Here is an 18014-nt window from a genome sequence, read left to right on the forward strand (position 1 = left end):
AGTAAGTCAGGATGTCATTCGTTAGTATTTTTTTTCAGTAAGTTTTTGTAGGTTCTTTTTTTGGGGAGGGGGGGTGCGCTTCATTTTTATTTATTGTTTTGGCTTAGTATTAGTTTTTGTTCTTCTAAACGTATTTACTAAGTGCAAATAAAATATTAAGGTCACAGAGTATCGCGCGGTAAAGTAAATTCCAAATCCTAAATGACTATTTGAGATTCTGTCTTTGGTAACATTGAAATAAATACTGACCTCGCATATGCGGTACAAAATGGATGGATGAACGGATGCAATGCACAATGTAGATAGGACAAAGGTCAAAGGGTCCTTCCAAACATGAGTCACAACATTCAGATGTTTTTTAGTTCATTTGAGCTTATAGCTGACATAAACTACAGGCCATCGTAAATGAAGTCAAGCTTGTTTATTTAGGTTAAGTACAATAAAGCTTCGTTACATGAACCTTTAGGAAAAGTGTGCACAACATCCCCACCTACCTAGCTACCTTCCTACCTAGCTAGCGACCTACCATATGAAGAGCACACCTGCTGAAAAGCTGCGATGGGCTCAAGCAAATCAGTATCAGTACAAACAGTGGTCCATCACATAACGTAACAGCAGCGGCAGCGGCAGAGGCAAAACGCAAACCTAGGCAGGCCTAAAGGTGACTTTTACAGTGGGAAAGTCTTGTTTAGACGGACGGAAGGAAGGAAGGAAGGAAGGAAGGAAGGACGGACGGACGGACGGACGAACGGACGGCTACACGTAGTACCTAATTACAAGAAATGATAGCCATTACCTCATGTCCAACATAGGAAGGAATATTGCACAAAATATGAATACGCAGTGATAGACTGAGACATGTCATTCAGCAAGTATACATAAGCATGAGCAAAGAGGGCAAAACAAATGTGTGTTGCAATATGAAAACAATAAAAGGGTGCTTTCCAAGACCTGTGCCATTCCAGCACCGACAGCCATCGTTTCTCAGATGGCTGTCAGTCCCATGGACCTCACAAGGGAAAATGACGATGGGAAAGAAAAAAATGGAATATCATGAGCAGAAAGGTTCATTGGGCTCCAAGTTACACAGTATTAGCCAAAGACGAGTTGACAGATCTCCAGAGAAAAATAACATTCACATTTTGAAAACATTATCATGACTTCTTTCCTCTCTTAGAATGTCACCCACATACTTCATTGAATTGATCTATCGATCTACGATTGTGATACCGAGAGCTCGGAATCATTAAGTGTGCTCCGTCCAACATGACCTTGAACACCACCTAATGTGAATCTCAAAAGATGCAACGTTTCGAAATGGTCTCAATCGTAGTTTACGGGCAGATATCATTCGTCGGTGGTGGCGGTGATATGCCAGAGCGCTCGCCTGCCTTAGCGACGACGTTGGATTGTCTATGTGGTGTTAACCACTTCGGTTTTGGTTCTGCTTTGCTTTACAAATATGAATCAGAGAAGTGATAAACGACAAAAAGGAAGATTTCTTCATGCGTAAGCCAGATCAATGACCTGCAACTATTGACCTTCTTACAATTGGACTTCAAGTCATCTTGACAAAGACCGAACACGGCTCTGGCTCAAAGGTGACGTCTGATCAAATCAACGGACTTGAATTTAGCAGCTTGTTCATAAGAGTTTTGATTTCAGCAAACTCTCAAGCCGCTTGCTGTGCAGCGTTTCAGCCAGAGGCTTTTCTCTTTTAAGTTTGTGCCTAACTCATTTGGGCTACCCACACCCAGCCCTAACCAACCAACCAACCAACCAACCAACCAATCAAACCTTTAAATCGAACGGTACAATCCAACTATTTGTGGAGATTTGAAGTGGCACTAGGTTGGCAAGAACACAAATAAAAAATGGTGTTGTGCTAAAGACGGACTTTTTTTGTGGCTCTTCAAGCAGCATTCGAGAAAAGTAAGAAGATAACATTTAAGGAGCTGATAGCTAGTTAGGCCTGAAGACTAATGCTCAATGTCTGCAAATAATGGAGTAGGTGGTGACCAAAACATATCAAATAAGCAATATGAAAAACATTGGCCACTCACACCACTCACCAAGGCAGATGGCATGTACGACATCACAGAGTTAAGGTTTTGAAAGTACAATTATATTTCCTCACGCACAAATGCTCAACCAAAACATGGAAAAGAAAAACAGAGTCAAATGGAATTTGGAAATCAAGATAAGAAAAACGAAAATAATCCAAATTCATCATAACATTCATGAGATAAACATTGAAAGAATTGATTTCAAATATGAAGAGGACAATGACACCTTTAAATCTAAAATGGTGTTTTGTACGCTATGTGAAACATGTTTGGCTGAGGTGATAAAAACAAAAAAAGCCCCATCATATTCATCCCAATCATTTTGTAGCTGCTATAATCCCCCAAAGTCGGGAGTCATTTCTGAATATTAAAAGATCCGCATTTAAAAGTGCTTCAAACAAAAAGGTAAGAAAGCTTGACTGCGGTGTTCACAAAAAAACGTCCCCCGCCCCCCGCCGCATGTGCGTCATTTTGACCTTTACAGTAAATGACTACTGAGAGCTAGTATTTCTTTTCATTGCACACAAAAATAGCGCCATGTGAAAACATTACTGAGAAGGGCAAAGTTTTACAAACACGCTGGATCATCAGAAAAAGATCTTGAATGAAGAATATCAAATGCAAAAGCAACAATACAGTGTTTCCCTTTCGAACCTTAAGTCGAGAGACAGTGCAAAAAAAGCACTAAGAGGTGCAACCAAGTATCCAGAGGAGGGAGGAAACTCCTTCATCTATCTGGTGAGATGTAATGAACGACAATGGACGGTAAATCCTCCATTTTTCTCCGCCTTCTCTAGTGGAGCGCCTCCACGCAGATCTGCTCCTCAGTGATGTCGTCCAAGAGTTGCAAGTCCCCTGGGCTGCATATGTCACTGTCATAGACCTCAGCTCCCATCAGGGCCTCCTCCTCCTCCGAGCCATCTCCTTTGCCCTTAAAACACGGTTGCTCCGACGGAGAGGTGCTCTCCACCGACTCCAAGTCTTCGATGCCCGCGCGGTAGTGAATCATCAGCAGAGTGAGCGCCTGGAGCCTTTCGCCGGACTTGGAAAGCGCCGAACTGATGAGCACCTTACGCCTGGGGTCGCCGCTCTCCCTCTCCTCCATCAAGAGAGCGTTGTTGTGCTCCAACTCCTGGTCGATTTCCTGCTGCAGCTTGTCCAGCATCAACTCCAGTTTCTGGGACCGCTCATCAGTGGGCAAGCCTCGGTAGAGGTCGCGGCCTATTTCTTTGACGGCGATGAACACGCTATCGTCCAAGCCGCCCTCCTTGCGAACGAGTTTGCCGCTTCCCCCGCCGCCGCCGCCGCCGCCGCCGGCGGGTTGCTTGGAGGGGCTGGCCCCACCGGTGTAGGTCTCGGTATCGCTGCTCTCGTTGTCGGAGGTGTTGGGAGTATGTTTGGGGGAAGGATCCACCGCTCCGGGCGCCGCGTCGGTCACCTGCTCCGCCAGGCGAGTCTTGGGGCCCTGGCGGAGGTTAAGAAGGCGGGAGCTGGTGTTGATAATATGGCGGGTTAAGCCGGTGGTGGCCCGATTAATGGAGGACTTGGCCTCGGGGTCGGCTCCTCGCCGTTCGGTGGCTGCCACGCAGAAGGGGTTTTCAGCCAGGCATTTTTCCTGGCATTTCTTGTGGCAAACGTAGGCGCAGATCATACACTGCGAGGCGGCCTTGGTCCAAACCTTCTTTTTGCAATATTCACACCAGGTGGGGTTTTGGAACTGGGTGTCCTGGAAATTGTGCCGAACCTCCACGAGCTGCATGGCGCCGTAGGCCAAGTCGTCACGCGGGGCCGCCGTGATATGTTCCCGCTCCCTGATCTCTTCGTCGTGGACGCTCCCCTCCCGCTCCCTCTCTGCCGCTCCGGGATAGTCCAACTCGTCCCCCGCCAGGTAAGAGAAATTCAAAGTGACATCTCCGTAGCACAACTTCTCATTGAAGCCTTTGTGGGTGCTGAGGCTGCGGAGCGCTGTGCGGCTGACGTTGGCTCGAGGCTCTGGAGGCCCCAGCTTAAATGTGCTCTGGTATTCTGCTGAAGACGTTGCCATACATTCCAGGGCCACATGCTCCAGCTGGAGGCTGACGTGACCCAGGCACAACAAACTGCCCAGCTTAAAGGGATCTTTACACCAAAGAGCCACGTTAAGGTACTTATGGTTGCTGTCCACCTCAAACACAACAGAGGCCTTGGGCCAACGCGTGGTCTGGCTACGAAACATGGCTTCCGGGGATTCCCAGAAGGAGCGCTCTTCGAGACTGTCCCGCGTGCTGCAGGAACTTTCGGAAACTTTGTCCTTTGCCGAGGACGAGATGGAAATATCATCAGCGGCCTCTGAAGGCTTGCCGGACTTGCCTTCAGCCGCTTTGACGCTCATCTTCTCAGCGCCGGCCACGTCGTCATTGGCGCCTACCGAAAGAACGTTTTCGGGAGACTTGTCAGAAGCGCTGACAGCAGACGCTCCGGGAGTTGCGGCGGAATCGAGGCTATCGGAAATAATGCTTTCTGAGCTGGCGGATGACAACCGGATCTGAGGTCTCGGTGGCACCGGGGGACGAGATGGTGGCGGCGGCGGCGGCGGTACTGCGGGACGCTGCAAAGCGTCCCCTGAATCGTTGCTCGTCTTCTGTCGGGAGGGCTTTGGCGATTCTTTGGGTTGGGGCTTTAGCGGCGACTGGAGGCCCACCAGGTTTAGCTTCCGGTTAAGGATGGGCGATATGGTCCCAAGGGGTTTGGAAGCCAAGTTGGCCACGCTTTTTTTGGGGCTTTGGTTGACCGTGAGTAAACAATCCTCGCTGGTGCTGGTGGGGCCAACATTGGGGCTGGGTTTGGATTCCACAATCAACTCTTCAAATTCAGAGTCCATGTCTTTACTGTCGGTCATATCAGACAGAGTGGTGATGGGGGCCGGCTCTTCTTCGTAACCCCCTGGCTGGGCTATAAAGCCCGGTTCTTCCAACTGCCCAAATCCCTCCTGAAGAGTCCCCAAGCTCCCGAGGGACGGATTCTGGTGGCGGACCGGCCTCTCGTACAGGACCACGACCCTGTCTCCGGCCTGCTTCAGAAGCTTGGGGACTTGAACCGATGACGTCACTTTGACGCCTGTGGGAAAAGGACACCAGAATTACTAGTATTCCCCCCAAATTGTCCAAGATTTTGTACTTACTATATGAATGTTACAATTGTTTCCGTAAACACATTCTCTGATCGAGCTATTCCTTCCGCAAGGTTAAATAAGCCGTCTCGAACCTCCGATTGCGATGAGGCGATCGCCTCGCTGCAAGTCCGCCAAGGCTGCGGGGGAGTTGGGTGTCACCGTCTCGATGCTTACGTGGACCACATCTCCCTCAGTGGCAGGTACGTGCCTGAATGTCATTCCCACGCTGCCGCATGGACCCTTGATGACCTCGGTCTGTAATACATGGACAAAAAAAAGAAGACCGCTTATGGTTTATAAATGATAACCCAATGCGGCGACTAATTAAATTGGGTCATTGCGGGAGAGACTTCAGAGCAGTTTGACAAATCATGGAAAAAAAGAGAACAGCATACAAACTGAAAAGCATGATTCATTGTTACACCTTGTGTAAATTCGGAAAGGCACTTATGCGTGCTGGAGATGCAAACTCATATTACTGTTAGAATAAAGACAAATAACTGCAATTCAATTAGAAGGTCAATCCTTTTCCACATCACAAATGCAGAAAAAAGACACTGCACAACAGCACTTCTGACTGAGCAGCGGCGGTATGCTCGGAGACGACCGCTGACATCTTCTCCTTCCTGGACTCACACTGAAAGTGGCAATTTAGTGTGAGATGAAAGAGCTGCAATTAAAGCCCGCCCGCCCGCACGACCGCCCGCCCACCCCCCTGCCTTAATGACAGCCACCGCTCGCAAGTCACACATTGCAAGTGTTGCGAGGAAGAGGTGACCTGCTCGCTCGGAGGCTTCTCCGTAGACGACGTAGTACATGTCACGACACCTCCGACCAAACACAAACAATTCCATTTGACCGGGCTCTGCGCGTGCCGTGCCGTGCCGTGCCGACTGTCGGCTTACGCTGGCCAAATAGGATAGCCGACAAAAGAACTCAATGGAGTGCGGATGAGAACGGTACAGGTGCTCGGGATACAAAGACGGACGGAAAAGGCGAGGCAACACCACGTAGGTTGACTGAGACAAATGACTGTCATTTCCCCTGCACTAATTCGTTACAGTTCTGCTGGAAGTCTGTGATTGAGTTAGAGTTGGCATGAATAAGCGGGTGATGGACGCAAGATGGCAAGGAAGGCTTCACAGGGGCACGCTTGATCCATGCCCGTGATAGCCCACTGCAAAACATGTGGCTTCAGCGCTTAGCATAGATGATAGGTAGGTCAGGTTGGCTGCTTGATTGCCTGTTACATTGCCATGTCTTTTTTTTTTCTCTGCTTTTTCGGGAGATCGCTGCCTCAGATCTCAAGCAAATGTTTGGAAGCCAACCCGACATCGTGTAAATGTATAGTCTAAATGTCGAGCGGCACGCCGATAAATGCCGTGCCGCAAAGATTCAAATGACGGTGTATTGGAGAGGTGAAGAAAACCTTGATGACTCACTCGTCGTCTGAGCTACAAAATAGCCCTGGCTCAGCATTTATGGTGTGTGCGTGCGTGCGTGCGTCTGTCTCCAGGTCATGTCTAATGTGATCTGGCTTTGCTAGCGCGCTTCCATGAAGACAATAACAACATTTCACTGTGGCGGCCTATTCAGCTTCACATCACACAGAGCATTACTTTAAAGTGCGCTGGCAGAAAGAAAAACACTCCAAACACCACACGGAAGGTGAAATTGTGGACCAGGGATTTTATGTCGCAGCACCAAAACAAGTACCTTGAAGCCCACCGACTGAAATGAACGCTTTATTGGTTTATTCAAAGCATAGATTTCCCCCAGACAGTTAAATAGTGCAGAGGTGAAATGATTGAACAAACACTCCAAGTACGATACATTGCAAAAATGTCTTTTTGGGATGAGGAATTTGGGATTACTCGTCGATGGAATTGTTCCACAAAATGAAAAAGTCGCTCCTCAAGTGTAGTCATTGATTCACAAAAAAAAAAAAAAAAAAAAAATGTTTGCTGTCCTTTTTGTATGAACAGCTGCTGTGAGTCCGTAGGTGCTGAGCTGAGCTGAGCTGAGCTGAGCGCCATTCATGGGAGCCGTGCAGCTGGAGCCTACAACTGGCAACAATGACACCATTCTCCACCAATGCAAGTTGATTTGAGATTCCCCTTAAACACGCACCAAAACAACACTCAGGTAATAATAATCATATTAAATCAGCCCCGATTTTGCTATTGTCTAAATAGCAGAGTTTCATATCAGAGAGGCGGCGGCGGCAGCAGCGGCGGCAGCAGCAGTAGCAACTAACCACATTAACATTGACAAAGGCAGCAGCAGCAGCCGCAGCAGCAGCACGGCAAGCGGCTCCTGGTTTGAGAAGAAAAACGGAGAAGCACCTGCAATTCATTTCAGCAAACGCAGCCCCGCTCGCTTTTATCTCCACCGCCGCAAATGAAAGGTTAATAGGGTGAAATGGCGGCCAAGCACTACTTGAGAGTTGTCTCTTTGACCTCCCAGACGTATTGCTTTGATCCCAATGGCAGGCAATATTGATCGAAAATACATTTGCGTGATCTAGAAAGAAGGTTGCGCCTTATTTTTGGCTTCCTGACCAGCTGCGATTGTGCGCTATATGTGGGTAGTTTCCCGATCGTCCATGTTTTGTCAAATTTGCCTAGACCACAGCATGAAGTGTGCACATTTACGTGAAACTATTCTGTTTGTGCACGTATATGGGAATCGCTCATCCGGAGGCATATGGGCAGCGTTGCGCTCAATGCTGCCGGAGCATCTGGTGTTGCTTGGCTGCACACCAGCCAGCAAGTTTGCGAGGGTGCGTGCGTGCGTGCGTGTCGTGGTGGAGGTTGAGCCCATCTTTTTCCCTGTCACTGCGCTGCTTGGTAATTTCATCTAATACCACATGTCAGATCGATTTGTGTATGGTTATAGGGCACGAGTCGCTGCGAGGCAAGTACACAGACAGCAATTCCCTGCCATATCCAATTAGCAACCCTTGCGCTGATGACCAGGTTGAGGGGTGAGACGCACGGCCGGCCGCTAAGCGCTCAGGTGTTTACGTCAGCGCCGCTCGCACTAGACATGTGGAAACAAACGTGCGCCCCCCTGGAACATTTGTCGATTGGATGAAACCAACTTAGGTGCTCAGACGTCCAACGTCCAAACGTCCATACGATGGCATAATAACGAGACAACAAATGTCATGGTTATTTACAGTCACACTCACTATCCGTGTTATTGAAACAATAATGTGCACGAGACCCTCGATTGAATTGTTGCCCGCGTGGCTCATTTGCACCTCGCAACAGCTCTGTAGCTGGCGCTTTGCATTCTGCGCTGTGTGAAATAGCACAACGGCGTTAGGAAGTCATGCACATTTGATACGCTCGCTCGCTCGCTCACTCCAAAATCATTCCGGTGACGCTAAGTAAAGGCGGCACGGAAACAGATTTGACTGCACCTTTTCCAAAGTACATTATAGGATAGCCCACTTGGGTTTTCGCTTACACATCATTTCAGTTCATTCTACTTTCCTAGACCAAGTTGTGATTTCATTTGGTATCATAAAGTTAATACACGTATCTAATGACGGCTGAATGTAATCAGTGTCTTAACAAATAGCCATGATTTTTTTTTTTTTTTTTTTGCCACGAGACGAAACCTGAATTTCAAGTTGCCTTTTTAGCATAGCAGATAGACTTCAAAAGCATTCACAACAAACGGGTTGTTATGGCGACGCATGCAAACAAAAAAGGAGCTTTGCTTAATTTGCACTTTGATGAAAAGCAACGCGGTCGCTCGCCCACATGATGTTTTTTTTTGTTTTGGTTATCATCATCATTGTACCTGCATTGAGAAATAATGATCTGTCGTGGCTATAGCCACAATCACTGGATAAATATTAGGAGCACCGCCGTCAGTTGTGTGTATTCTTGTCAGAGAAGAGAGGAGACTCAATTTGCCATTTGCATCCCTTGCAAAGGCCGAGTCTCGTCTCGTCTCGTCTCGTCTCGTCTCGTCACTCACGCTAACGCGGACGGCTTCTCCTACCCAAAGCTTGAATGAATGATTAGGTCTGTTTGGCTGACGCAATCTGACCAGTCCACCCACTACTACGTTGTCTTAATCAATCATTCAGTGTACGTACGTAGGTTGTTGCAGCCAACTCAAGTGTTCTGTTAAAACTCTGCAATTCCAAAAGTGCAAGCATTTGACCACATCCTTTAGGTGACACCATTTGATCATTTTCACCGTATCGTTCGGTCAAGAGCATGAAAATGAAAGCGCGTATACGGTCGGTCGGTCAGCGAGGGTCATTGCTCAACGTTTAAAAATAATACTCTGGCCTACGTCAAGCACTGACGTACGTAATCAAATTGAGATTGAGATCCCGCCCGGCTGCCGAGCTGGAAGATAACCGTCACGCCAACCAAGTGATACAAACACTGTGGTCAAAAACAGCCCATGCGAGGACGCTCGTTTAAACGACTCAACGTCGGTGAGACAACGATGTGCTCGGCAAGTGAAAAACCAAAGAAAGGGCGCTGCTAAATCACAAGGGCCAAGTGCGTGAGCAATCATTCGTCAATGTCAGTATCAGAAGAGCCAAAGTTAAGTCGACAGCTAGTAACGTGTCATTTGTTGACTAATGAGAGCACATGCTAGAGGATCAACAAAAAGCTTTCCCAATGAAAATAGCAGGAAACGAGTAATGCGCTTGTGCCGCGCTCTGTCATGCACAAAGCGCCAGCTCAATTGAGAAGAATTGATCAGGGGAAGAAGTGATAAGAAGCAAACAAAAACACCTTGTGGGCAAAATCTCTCGTCTTTAATCGCATTTTCAGCGTGCGCCTAGCGATTGTCAAACACAATTACAATAGGCCATATCATTGACACGGAAAAACGGAAACAGATGATGAACGCGTCATCCGTCAATGGACGGCAAATGGAAAATGACCAGAGCTGACGGGATCCGGCCGTCCGTCCGACCAGACAATGCTGTTCTATTCTTGGACTTGTACAATTAGTCGCTAGGGTTTCATATATTCAAATTGACCATCTATTTAAACGTGGTTATTTTTCACCATTCATCATGGCCGTGGATCATTTGGAGCCTGTCTCAGATGACTATTACGGACGGAGCACAAGGCCATTGTGCTCGAGAGCCCTTGATTGGAAAACGGATTAGGAATTTGGGGCTCCAGATTGCCCCGAAATGGCCAGCCACACTCGGCCGGCCCCTAAAATATTACACAGCCCGAGGAACGTTTTCGTTAATGCGACTGGCAAATCTATTGAATTGCTTTCTTTTTTCAGTTGCTGACGCACTTCTAATGTCGTTTTTGACGTCCTGTTTTAGTTCGAGTCCCGTCTTTGAGTCACGTTCATACTCTTTTTCAATTGAAACGTGGACGCCAGCCGTGGCGGGAGGCATCCATTTTGTGCACGGCACACGCACACCGAACGGGTCGGTCAACTCCAATTGCCAGAGCCGACAAGACATGTCATTTGACTAAGACCTGTGAAATGAACTGGAACATACGCACACGTTTGCTCCGCCCATCCATCATCAACCCGGCCGGCGTGAATCAACGTCATATTATCAAGGTTTAAAAATGTATCCAAACGGTGCACACAAAGTGACCTTTTCATTCCATATTGAAATCCCTCATTGTTTGTCTCTCGCCAGGCGGGCATCTTTCATCGAGTGTCAGATTAAAGACTAAGTGGAACATCAAACATATGCCTGATGAGGGAGGGAGGGGGGGGGAAAGGCTGCTGTTGTATGCGTGGCATACGTTTGCGCAAGGCGGAAAGGCTTCGTCGGAGAGGCTGCCCAAATAGCCGGACTCGCTCGTGTCGCTTTTGGGTGACAGCTGTGCGCGAGACACTTGACCGTTTTTCCAGCAAAGACTCGAGTGAAAAATAACATGAGAAAAAGAGGCACGCTCACATTGCACAATTCAACAAGGGTCCAAATGCAAAAAAAATGTCAGCTATTCAACCAATGGCTTGTGTGAAAAGACTGCTGGATTCAAACATACATAAAGGCAGCGGGACTAAAACCAACGGAAATTTGATTGATAAAATCTAGCTGCACCTGAAAGCGCGCTTATCACTTTGTCTTTGTTATTGCCATCAAGCCCTTGGGTGGCAAAACAACAACATTAAGGGCACCATGTATTACAAAAAGTAGCTCTCACTAACCCCCCCCACACACACAAACTTCGGAACCTGACAAAAACATTGATGAGATTGTTTTATTTGATTGAATTTGTGATTAAAGCTGCACTATGCCCGTGTGTGTGTGTGTGGGGGGGGGGGAACCCCAAAACAAAACAGTATTACATTATGATTATATGATGACGTAAACTAGCTGCAGATCCTCCACAGGTAAAGTGTCTTTCAAAAGCGATGACTGTGTTGCAATCAGGAGTAAAAAGAAGAAAGGTAGATAAGATGGATGGTGGGTGATGTGACCTTTTCCAGGTGGCAAAGGATAAGTTGTCTTGCTGGGCACACGCTGCTGACTACAAACGGCTGAAGAAATCAACTCAAATGCCACCCTGAATTGGCTTCTCCATACATCAACCAAGCCAAAAATGTGCTGCGCCGCTGATATGGCCAAGTGTCACGATGGCAAACTTCAAAGAACTGCGATACGATAACTTGAGCGTGTCAAGGGTTAGTTAGGCCATCGTACGTTCGTTCACACTTAGTCACCATACTGTCACGCAAGCCCAATTCAAGATTAGGTACAAAAAAAAAATGATTGGAAGTGCTGACACTTGCTCCATTTTTGCTCCTCTTATTTATTATGTTATTTGTTTATTTATTCGTCGCTCTTATTTATTCATTGTTTGTGCCTTCTTGTTTTGACTTTTTGTGCTGTTTACTTGTATGTATATTGTGTATTATGTCTTGTCACCGTGGGATAGTGGGAAATGTCATTTCGATCTCTTTGCGTGTCTTGACATGTGAAGATATTGACAATAAAGCAGACTTTGACTTTGAATTATCTCAAGAAGCAACTCCATCATAGATAGCAGCGATACAAGGGGAGGAAAAGGAGAACTTGTATTTTACTGCCACCTCCTGGACAAGGGTTAAACTCCTCAAAGGAGCAATGGCCATCTTTACCGTTTTGAAATGTCACTTGCGCATGTGAGGAAAGGAAGGAAGGCAAAATGAAGGTTTGCAGCAGTAGTTAGGCCTGGCATTTCACACTCAAATGCCTGGAGCGATAACTGTGCTGCCTGCCTGCCTGCCTGCCTGGAAATTGCCGCAATTAGAAAAGGTTTGCTCCGGGCCTCCAAATGTCAACAATGGGATAATCTCATGAATGGAAAATCGCCTTCATGTATTAATGTGTCAATAACGGCGGGCGGGCGGGCGGGCGGGCGGCTGATAGCCAATCCATCCATCCATCCATCCATCCATCCATCCATCCATCCATCCATCCATCCATCCATCCATCCATCCGTCCGTCCATCCATCCATCCATCCATCCATCCATCCATCCATCCATCCATCCATCCATCCATCCATCCATCCATCCATCCATCCATCCATCCATCGCATCTGAGAAGGAAGCAATTGGGTTACAGTGTTCATTCATCTGTCTCTTGTGATTTAGCAGCGCATATTTCAAATGCTCCATTTCAAAACTTTCTCGCAAGCAGTGTTGCTCTTTCCCGGCCGGCCAAATCATTTAGTGCTCAACATGCCTAATCCTACAATCAAATATATCCCGACCACGTTACGATGTCTCACGGTGTTTGTGGCTTTTTTTATTCCGACCAGCATAGCAAGGAAAAGGAGAGGGGAGAAATGGTCTCACTCGTTTAATGGAGCTTCGGGTCTTCTCCTTCCACTGGTGGCTGCTCAGCTCCAGAGTGCAGTGAACATACGTTTCTCGGTCATACGAGCCCAGGATGAAGAGTCTGTGGGACCAGGGCAAGGATTAGACAAACTATCCAGTGCCGTCAAAAAGTATCCATTTTCATTTCTGGATCGTGGCTGTATCCACGATTCATTCATAAAACTGCATGTCAATCTCGTGAAATTTGGAGCTTAGAATTTTGTCTCCAGCCTTCAAAAGGCTGTGTGAGTGAGGTTGTGCTCTATAAATGTCCTGCAAAGTTATTGTGAGCGAGCAATCGAGCAATCGAGCGAGCGAGCGAGCGAGCGAGCGCTAAGGTCAGAGCAGTCAGAGGTTTTTGCACTGGCCTCCTGAGCACAGTAGAGGGCAGCATTTGCCAAGAAATATGCTGTGCTTGCCAACAATAGCCCTCACTGCCATTTCTCCCCCAGTCTATGTATGATTTTACAACATCTTTTCCTCCTAATTGCACAGCTTAGCAATCATCACAAAGTGGTCCAAGTAGCCTGTCCACATTTCTTTTTAGCCAAATTTGTCTATTTTTAGATTGCAATGTTCTTGCCGTTTTATCTCGGAGCGGCACTTGATATTTGCAAAAAGCATTTGGGAGGCACACTTAGTCATCCTCCTTTTCAGAAGCCTACACAGCACAGTGAAGTTGCAAAGTGCACACCTCCTACTCACGATGCTTGTTGGTGTGCCAGTGTCCTTGCAGGTCTTATATCACAACACCCAATTTTGGCTACATAAGAGCAATAATTAGGTTAATAGCAGTGACGTGCGCTGGGCTGAGGTTGGTGACTGCTGAGGCCATTTCAATTGAAAGGTCACGCTCTCCATTTGAACCAAGCTCTATGCATGCAGATTTGTTTGTTGGTTTTTTTTGTAAGAGGGCAAGGCAATTGGATTGTAATGGACAGAACATTCATTATTGATCTGATCATTGTGTACTCTATTCACCACACTCAGAAATGCTTGACACTATCAGACTTTCCAACACCACTTATCTGTCTGTTGCGGCTAGGCTAGGCTAGGCTAGGCGCGGCTACACAACCCTAACCACAGGCGTCAATGCACACAATCCCATTGGCACGCAATACGGACGGATGGTGGCGGTGACTTTTAAGATGAAACGGTGTCTTTGTTGTTTATGGAAACAGTTTGGAAGTCCATTTTCTTGACAAGACAATAAAGGAATAGCTTGTTCAGATATCAATGCTTGCTGTTGTTTTTTGACATTTTGGAATCAGTAAAGCAGAGTTGGTTTGAAAATAGAACAAATGAAATCATAGATTGCGCTCATTTGCTGACTGACCTGCTACATTCAATAAGCGTAACTTTGAGACGGCCTTCCACGAGTCTGCTGTCCTGGACTGACAATTCAAAGTCAGAGGTCGAGCCCAGACTTGGCTGCACTTGGAATGGGAAGAAAGGCTTGTATCTGCAAAGAAGCAAAGAAATCATTCAAAACAATCATGATCATGATGTGAATACATTGTTGTTCTTTGAACAATATTATTCAAATGTTAGCAAATTTGGAAAATAAATCTGCAACTTGTATGGCCAGCCCTGCCCCGGCCGGCCAGCCCTGCCCCGGCCAGCCAGCCCTGCCCTGCCCTGCCCTGCCCCGGCCAGCCAGCCCTGCCCTGCCCTGCCGTGCCCCGGCCAGCCCTGCCCTGCCCCGGCCAGCCCTGCCCTGCCCCGGCCAGCCCTGCCCTGCCCCGGCCAGCCCTGCCCTGCCCCGGCCAGCCCTGCCCTGCCCCGGCCAGCCAGCCCTGCCCTGCCCTGCCCCGGCCAGCCAGCCCTGCCCTGCCCTGCCCCGGCCAGCCCTGCCCTGCCCCGGCCAGCCCTGCCCTGCCCCGGCCAGCCCTGCCCTTCCCCGGCCAGCCCTGCCCTGCCCTGCCCCGGCCAGCCCTGCCCTGCCCTGCCCTGCCCTCCACGCAACACGACAACCATCTGTGAGAAGACAGAAAACCCCGAGGTCCCATTAAATCATCTTCCTACACTCACTTGGAGGTGATTGACATCCTTACACCCATCACCGCGGTCAGCTGGATATGTGGCTCATAATTTAACATGCATTTTTAATAAAGTCATTTGACGCGATTGCGATGTCACAAACGCACAAACACACACAAGTACAACACAACAAGTAACAAAGTGCAACATGATCCACTTGTATGCTAAGGATGGGTAATATTTTAGACGTGTTCATCAAAATTTGGCAAAAGTTGCATATTATGAGACGTTGTCATTCAGTTGGGGTTAAATTGGCATTTTAGCAACCAAAAGTGGTCAAGAATACAGTCACAAAATGTTCCAGAGTGACTGTGAGCAGAGAACTTAACGTTGTGGCCTCCAGGGACAATGAAGGGAGGGCTACAATGGAGCAATTGTTGCCAGCCGGCCGGCCGACCGACCGACCGACCGACCGGGGTGCTGAAGGAGCTGCTTCATGGCAGCAAGGCAAAGAAAAAGCCCGAGGGGAAAAACAAATAGCACATGATCTGCTCAACTACTGGAATTGGGATACATTGGAGGAAAACACTAGGCTTATTCTGTGTTGTGGTGCAGGGGCCGAATGGTTGACTCATAGCAGTTGTATCCTTTGAAAAAGCTTCTTCACCGTCAAGTTCATAAGAAGATTGATTGACAAAGCATGAGACACAATTCATCGCGTGTACAGTACTAGGACACGGTAGAAGACTGGACTCAGAATGATCACTTTGCAATTTGACAATCAATGATCAATCAGGTCAGTTTGTTAGCTTATCAGGGGTGGGCAATTGCGGTCGTCGAGGGCCGCCCGGTGTCCTGCATGTTTTCAATGTCATGTTTACTGTTGCAATGCCTATGGTATAGTATGTGGGCAATAAATGACTCTGCTGACCACCTACCTGATTTTGTAGTTGGGTAGCGTGTGCTTCTTTTTGATGACCCGTTTGAGTTGGTTGACGATGATGGAGGTGAGTTGAGGAAGAGGCCTGCCTTCAAACTGGGACTTGACCTCAAAGTCCACCAGTGGGTCCTCGAGGAAGGTGAAGGACCAGTGGGTGAAGGGCACGCGGGTGAACTGCAGCCTCAGTTTGCCCACCACGCGTCTCATTTTAACGAACAGGTAGGCGGACTTCCAAAACACCAAGTCCACGTCAATAGCAAGGTGGAAGCCGCCGTTGTACTCAATGTCCACCTCAAAATTGAGTTCCTCCGGCATGCCGTCCTCGTTCATGTGCACCGGCTTCATGAGTTTGGCCGTCTTGAAAACCGGAAGCGAATTACCTAAGGAAATATCTCGCAGGCTAAGTCCCTCCAGCAGCCGACCTGCTGTCTTGGTTTGCAGCAGCTCCTCAAACTCTACCTTGATCTTTTTGGTGAGCCAGTGTCTAACGACAGGAGTGTCCCGCAGCTCCCTGAACAGGAACAAAAAGATAGCGTTGAGGAAATGACACGTTTCGGGCTTGTCCGCATCAACCGAGTCGCCGTGCGCAGGCGGCGGCGGCGACTGTTGTTGTTGTTTGGGGCTGCCACTGGTCACTGGTTCCTGCTGTCTGGTTGGGGGGGCCTCTTGCGACTTGCAACCAGCAGAGGCTGTGCTGTCCTGCAGCGGCGGCAGCGGCTGCTGCTGCTGCTGCTGCAGATGGCCTGGATCGACATGCTGGGAATTAAAGTAATCCTTCAATGCGTTATCAAGCACCACTTTGGCGTACTGCTCGGTCCTCCCGATAGGCTCTGGGCTCCTCCGGTAGATCAACAAGAACTGCAAAATCAATGTAACGACTGCTCCAGAGAAAGCCGAAATTAGGATTAAGTAAATCATTTCGAGCAGCTACCTCGTTGCCCTCTCTCCGTTAAATTCGATTCATAACCGATGTTTTAGTCGTGTTAACAAAGCAAGTTCCACCTGGTCGCTTTCGAAGCTGCCATATCATCTGCTTCTTTACGGAGCTTGGGGATCTCCATCTGATTGGACAAACGCCTTGACGTCACTCGGCGTCATGACGGAAGCAGTGTGGGTTTTTGTCTTGTGGCGTTCATGGGAAATCGGATTTAACGCAATTGCATGTGAGGGAACCCCTTACACGTTCAACATCATCCGAATCATTACAAGCACGATTTACGACCCACCCCATAAACCTGAGGCACTTTCATCAACCAGCTTGTTCATAAGGCAGTAGAGGAAAGAGACGAAAAAGCATAGGCCGCGATATGAGAAGAAAAGAGACGAATAACCAACCGTAATAACACAATGGCGTACAAAGCAGGGACGTCATGTTCACCAAATGAGGATCCCCCCCCCCCCCCTTCCATTCGTCATTTTAGAATATTTTACGGTATCTTACAATGCTTTCTGTACTTTACTTTGAATATCAATGGCTTCATTGTTTTTATTTTTTGTAATTCTATTAAGTTTGTCAACCTGGGGTTCGCGGCCCTATAGTGGCCCATGACGGTACTGCAAGTGGTCTGCGAAATTGGAAATGGAAAATGATTGTAACATTTTTATTGTTAGACCTGTTTATTTTATACTACTCGCATAAATGACATAAATATGCACTTCAGGCGGACAACGAGGTAGGTGATGAGCCAAGTAGCTCAAGTCAATACAGCAACATAAGAAATCATCTTAGTTTACGTGCAAATGGACTGAGCTCCAAATGCTGACTGCTGCTTTGTTATTTTTTTACGTCAGCGAAGGAGCTGTACAAAGTTCATCCCCAACGCCAAATAGCCAAGGCAGAAATGGAAATCCGTTGGAAATGGATTATCTAAAACCTGAGGTTGAATAAATCATGAACCAAGCTCCAGCCAGTGCATGCGACCATGATTGTGGCCTATATAATGAAGCATGCAATGGGGAGGGTGAATAAAGAAAGAAAATGATCGAAAGGAATTCAAGGTCTCAACTCTTCAGTTGTTGTCGTCTCTAATTTTTGCTCCAAAAACTCAA

At 47.7% G+C, this 18014-nt stretch overlaps 1 protein-coding gene across 1 annotated transcript; it reads right to left on the reverse strand.

Annotated features, from left to right (window-relative positions):
* Positions 1-406: 406 nt before the first annotated feature.
* Positions 407-17050, reverse strand: pdzd8 (PDZ domain containing 8). Its single transcript, XM_049735873.2, has 5 exons — positions 15964-17050; positions 14382-14507; positions 13025-13127; positions 5310-5472; positions 407-5162 (listed from the first exon to the last, which is right to left on the reverse strand). Exons 1-5 carry the CDS (start codon positions 16881-16883, stop codon positions 2860-2862), a joined length of 3615 nt encoding a protein of 1204 aa, XP_049591830.1. The 5' UTR covers positions 16884-17050; the 3' UTR covers positions 407-2859.
* Between the last annotated feature and the right edge of the window lie 964 nt (positions 17051-18014).

Source organism: Syngnathus scovelli, chromosome 12 (assembly GCF_024217435.2).
Source record: "Syngnathus scovelli strain Florida chromosome 12, RoL_Ssco_1.2, whole genome shotgun sequence".
Taxonomy (NCBI): domain Eukaryota; kingdom Metazoa; phylum Chordata; class Actinopteri; order Syngnathiformes; family Syngnathidae; genus Syngnathus; species Syngnathus scovelli.

What these genes read in the sequence shown, in the direction of transcription:
- pdzd8 (XM_049735873.2), bottom strand. Translation starts at nt 16,883, where the DNA reads ATGATTTACTTAATCCTAATTTCGGCTTTCTCTGGAGCAGTCGTTACA. An exon ending in CTACCCAACTACAAAATCAG is followed by an intron (nt 14,508 to 15,963) that starts GTAGGTGGTCAG and finishes GCTTCTTTGCAG; the next exon opens with ATACAAGCCTTTCTTCCCAT. An exon ending in CCCGAAGCTCCATTAAACGA is followed by an intron (nt 5,473 to 13,024) that starts GTGAGACCATTT and finishes CATGTATTACAG; the next exon opens with ACCGAGGTCATCAAGGGTCC.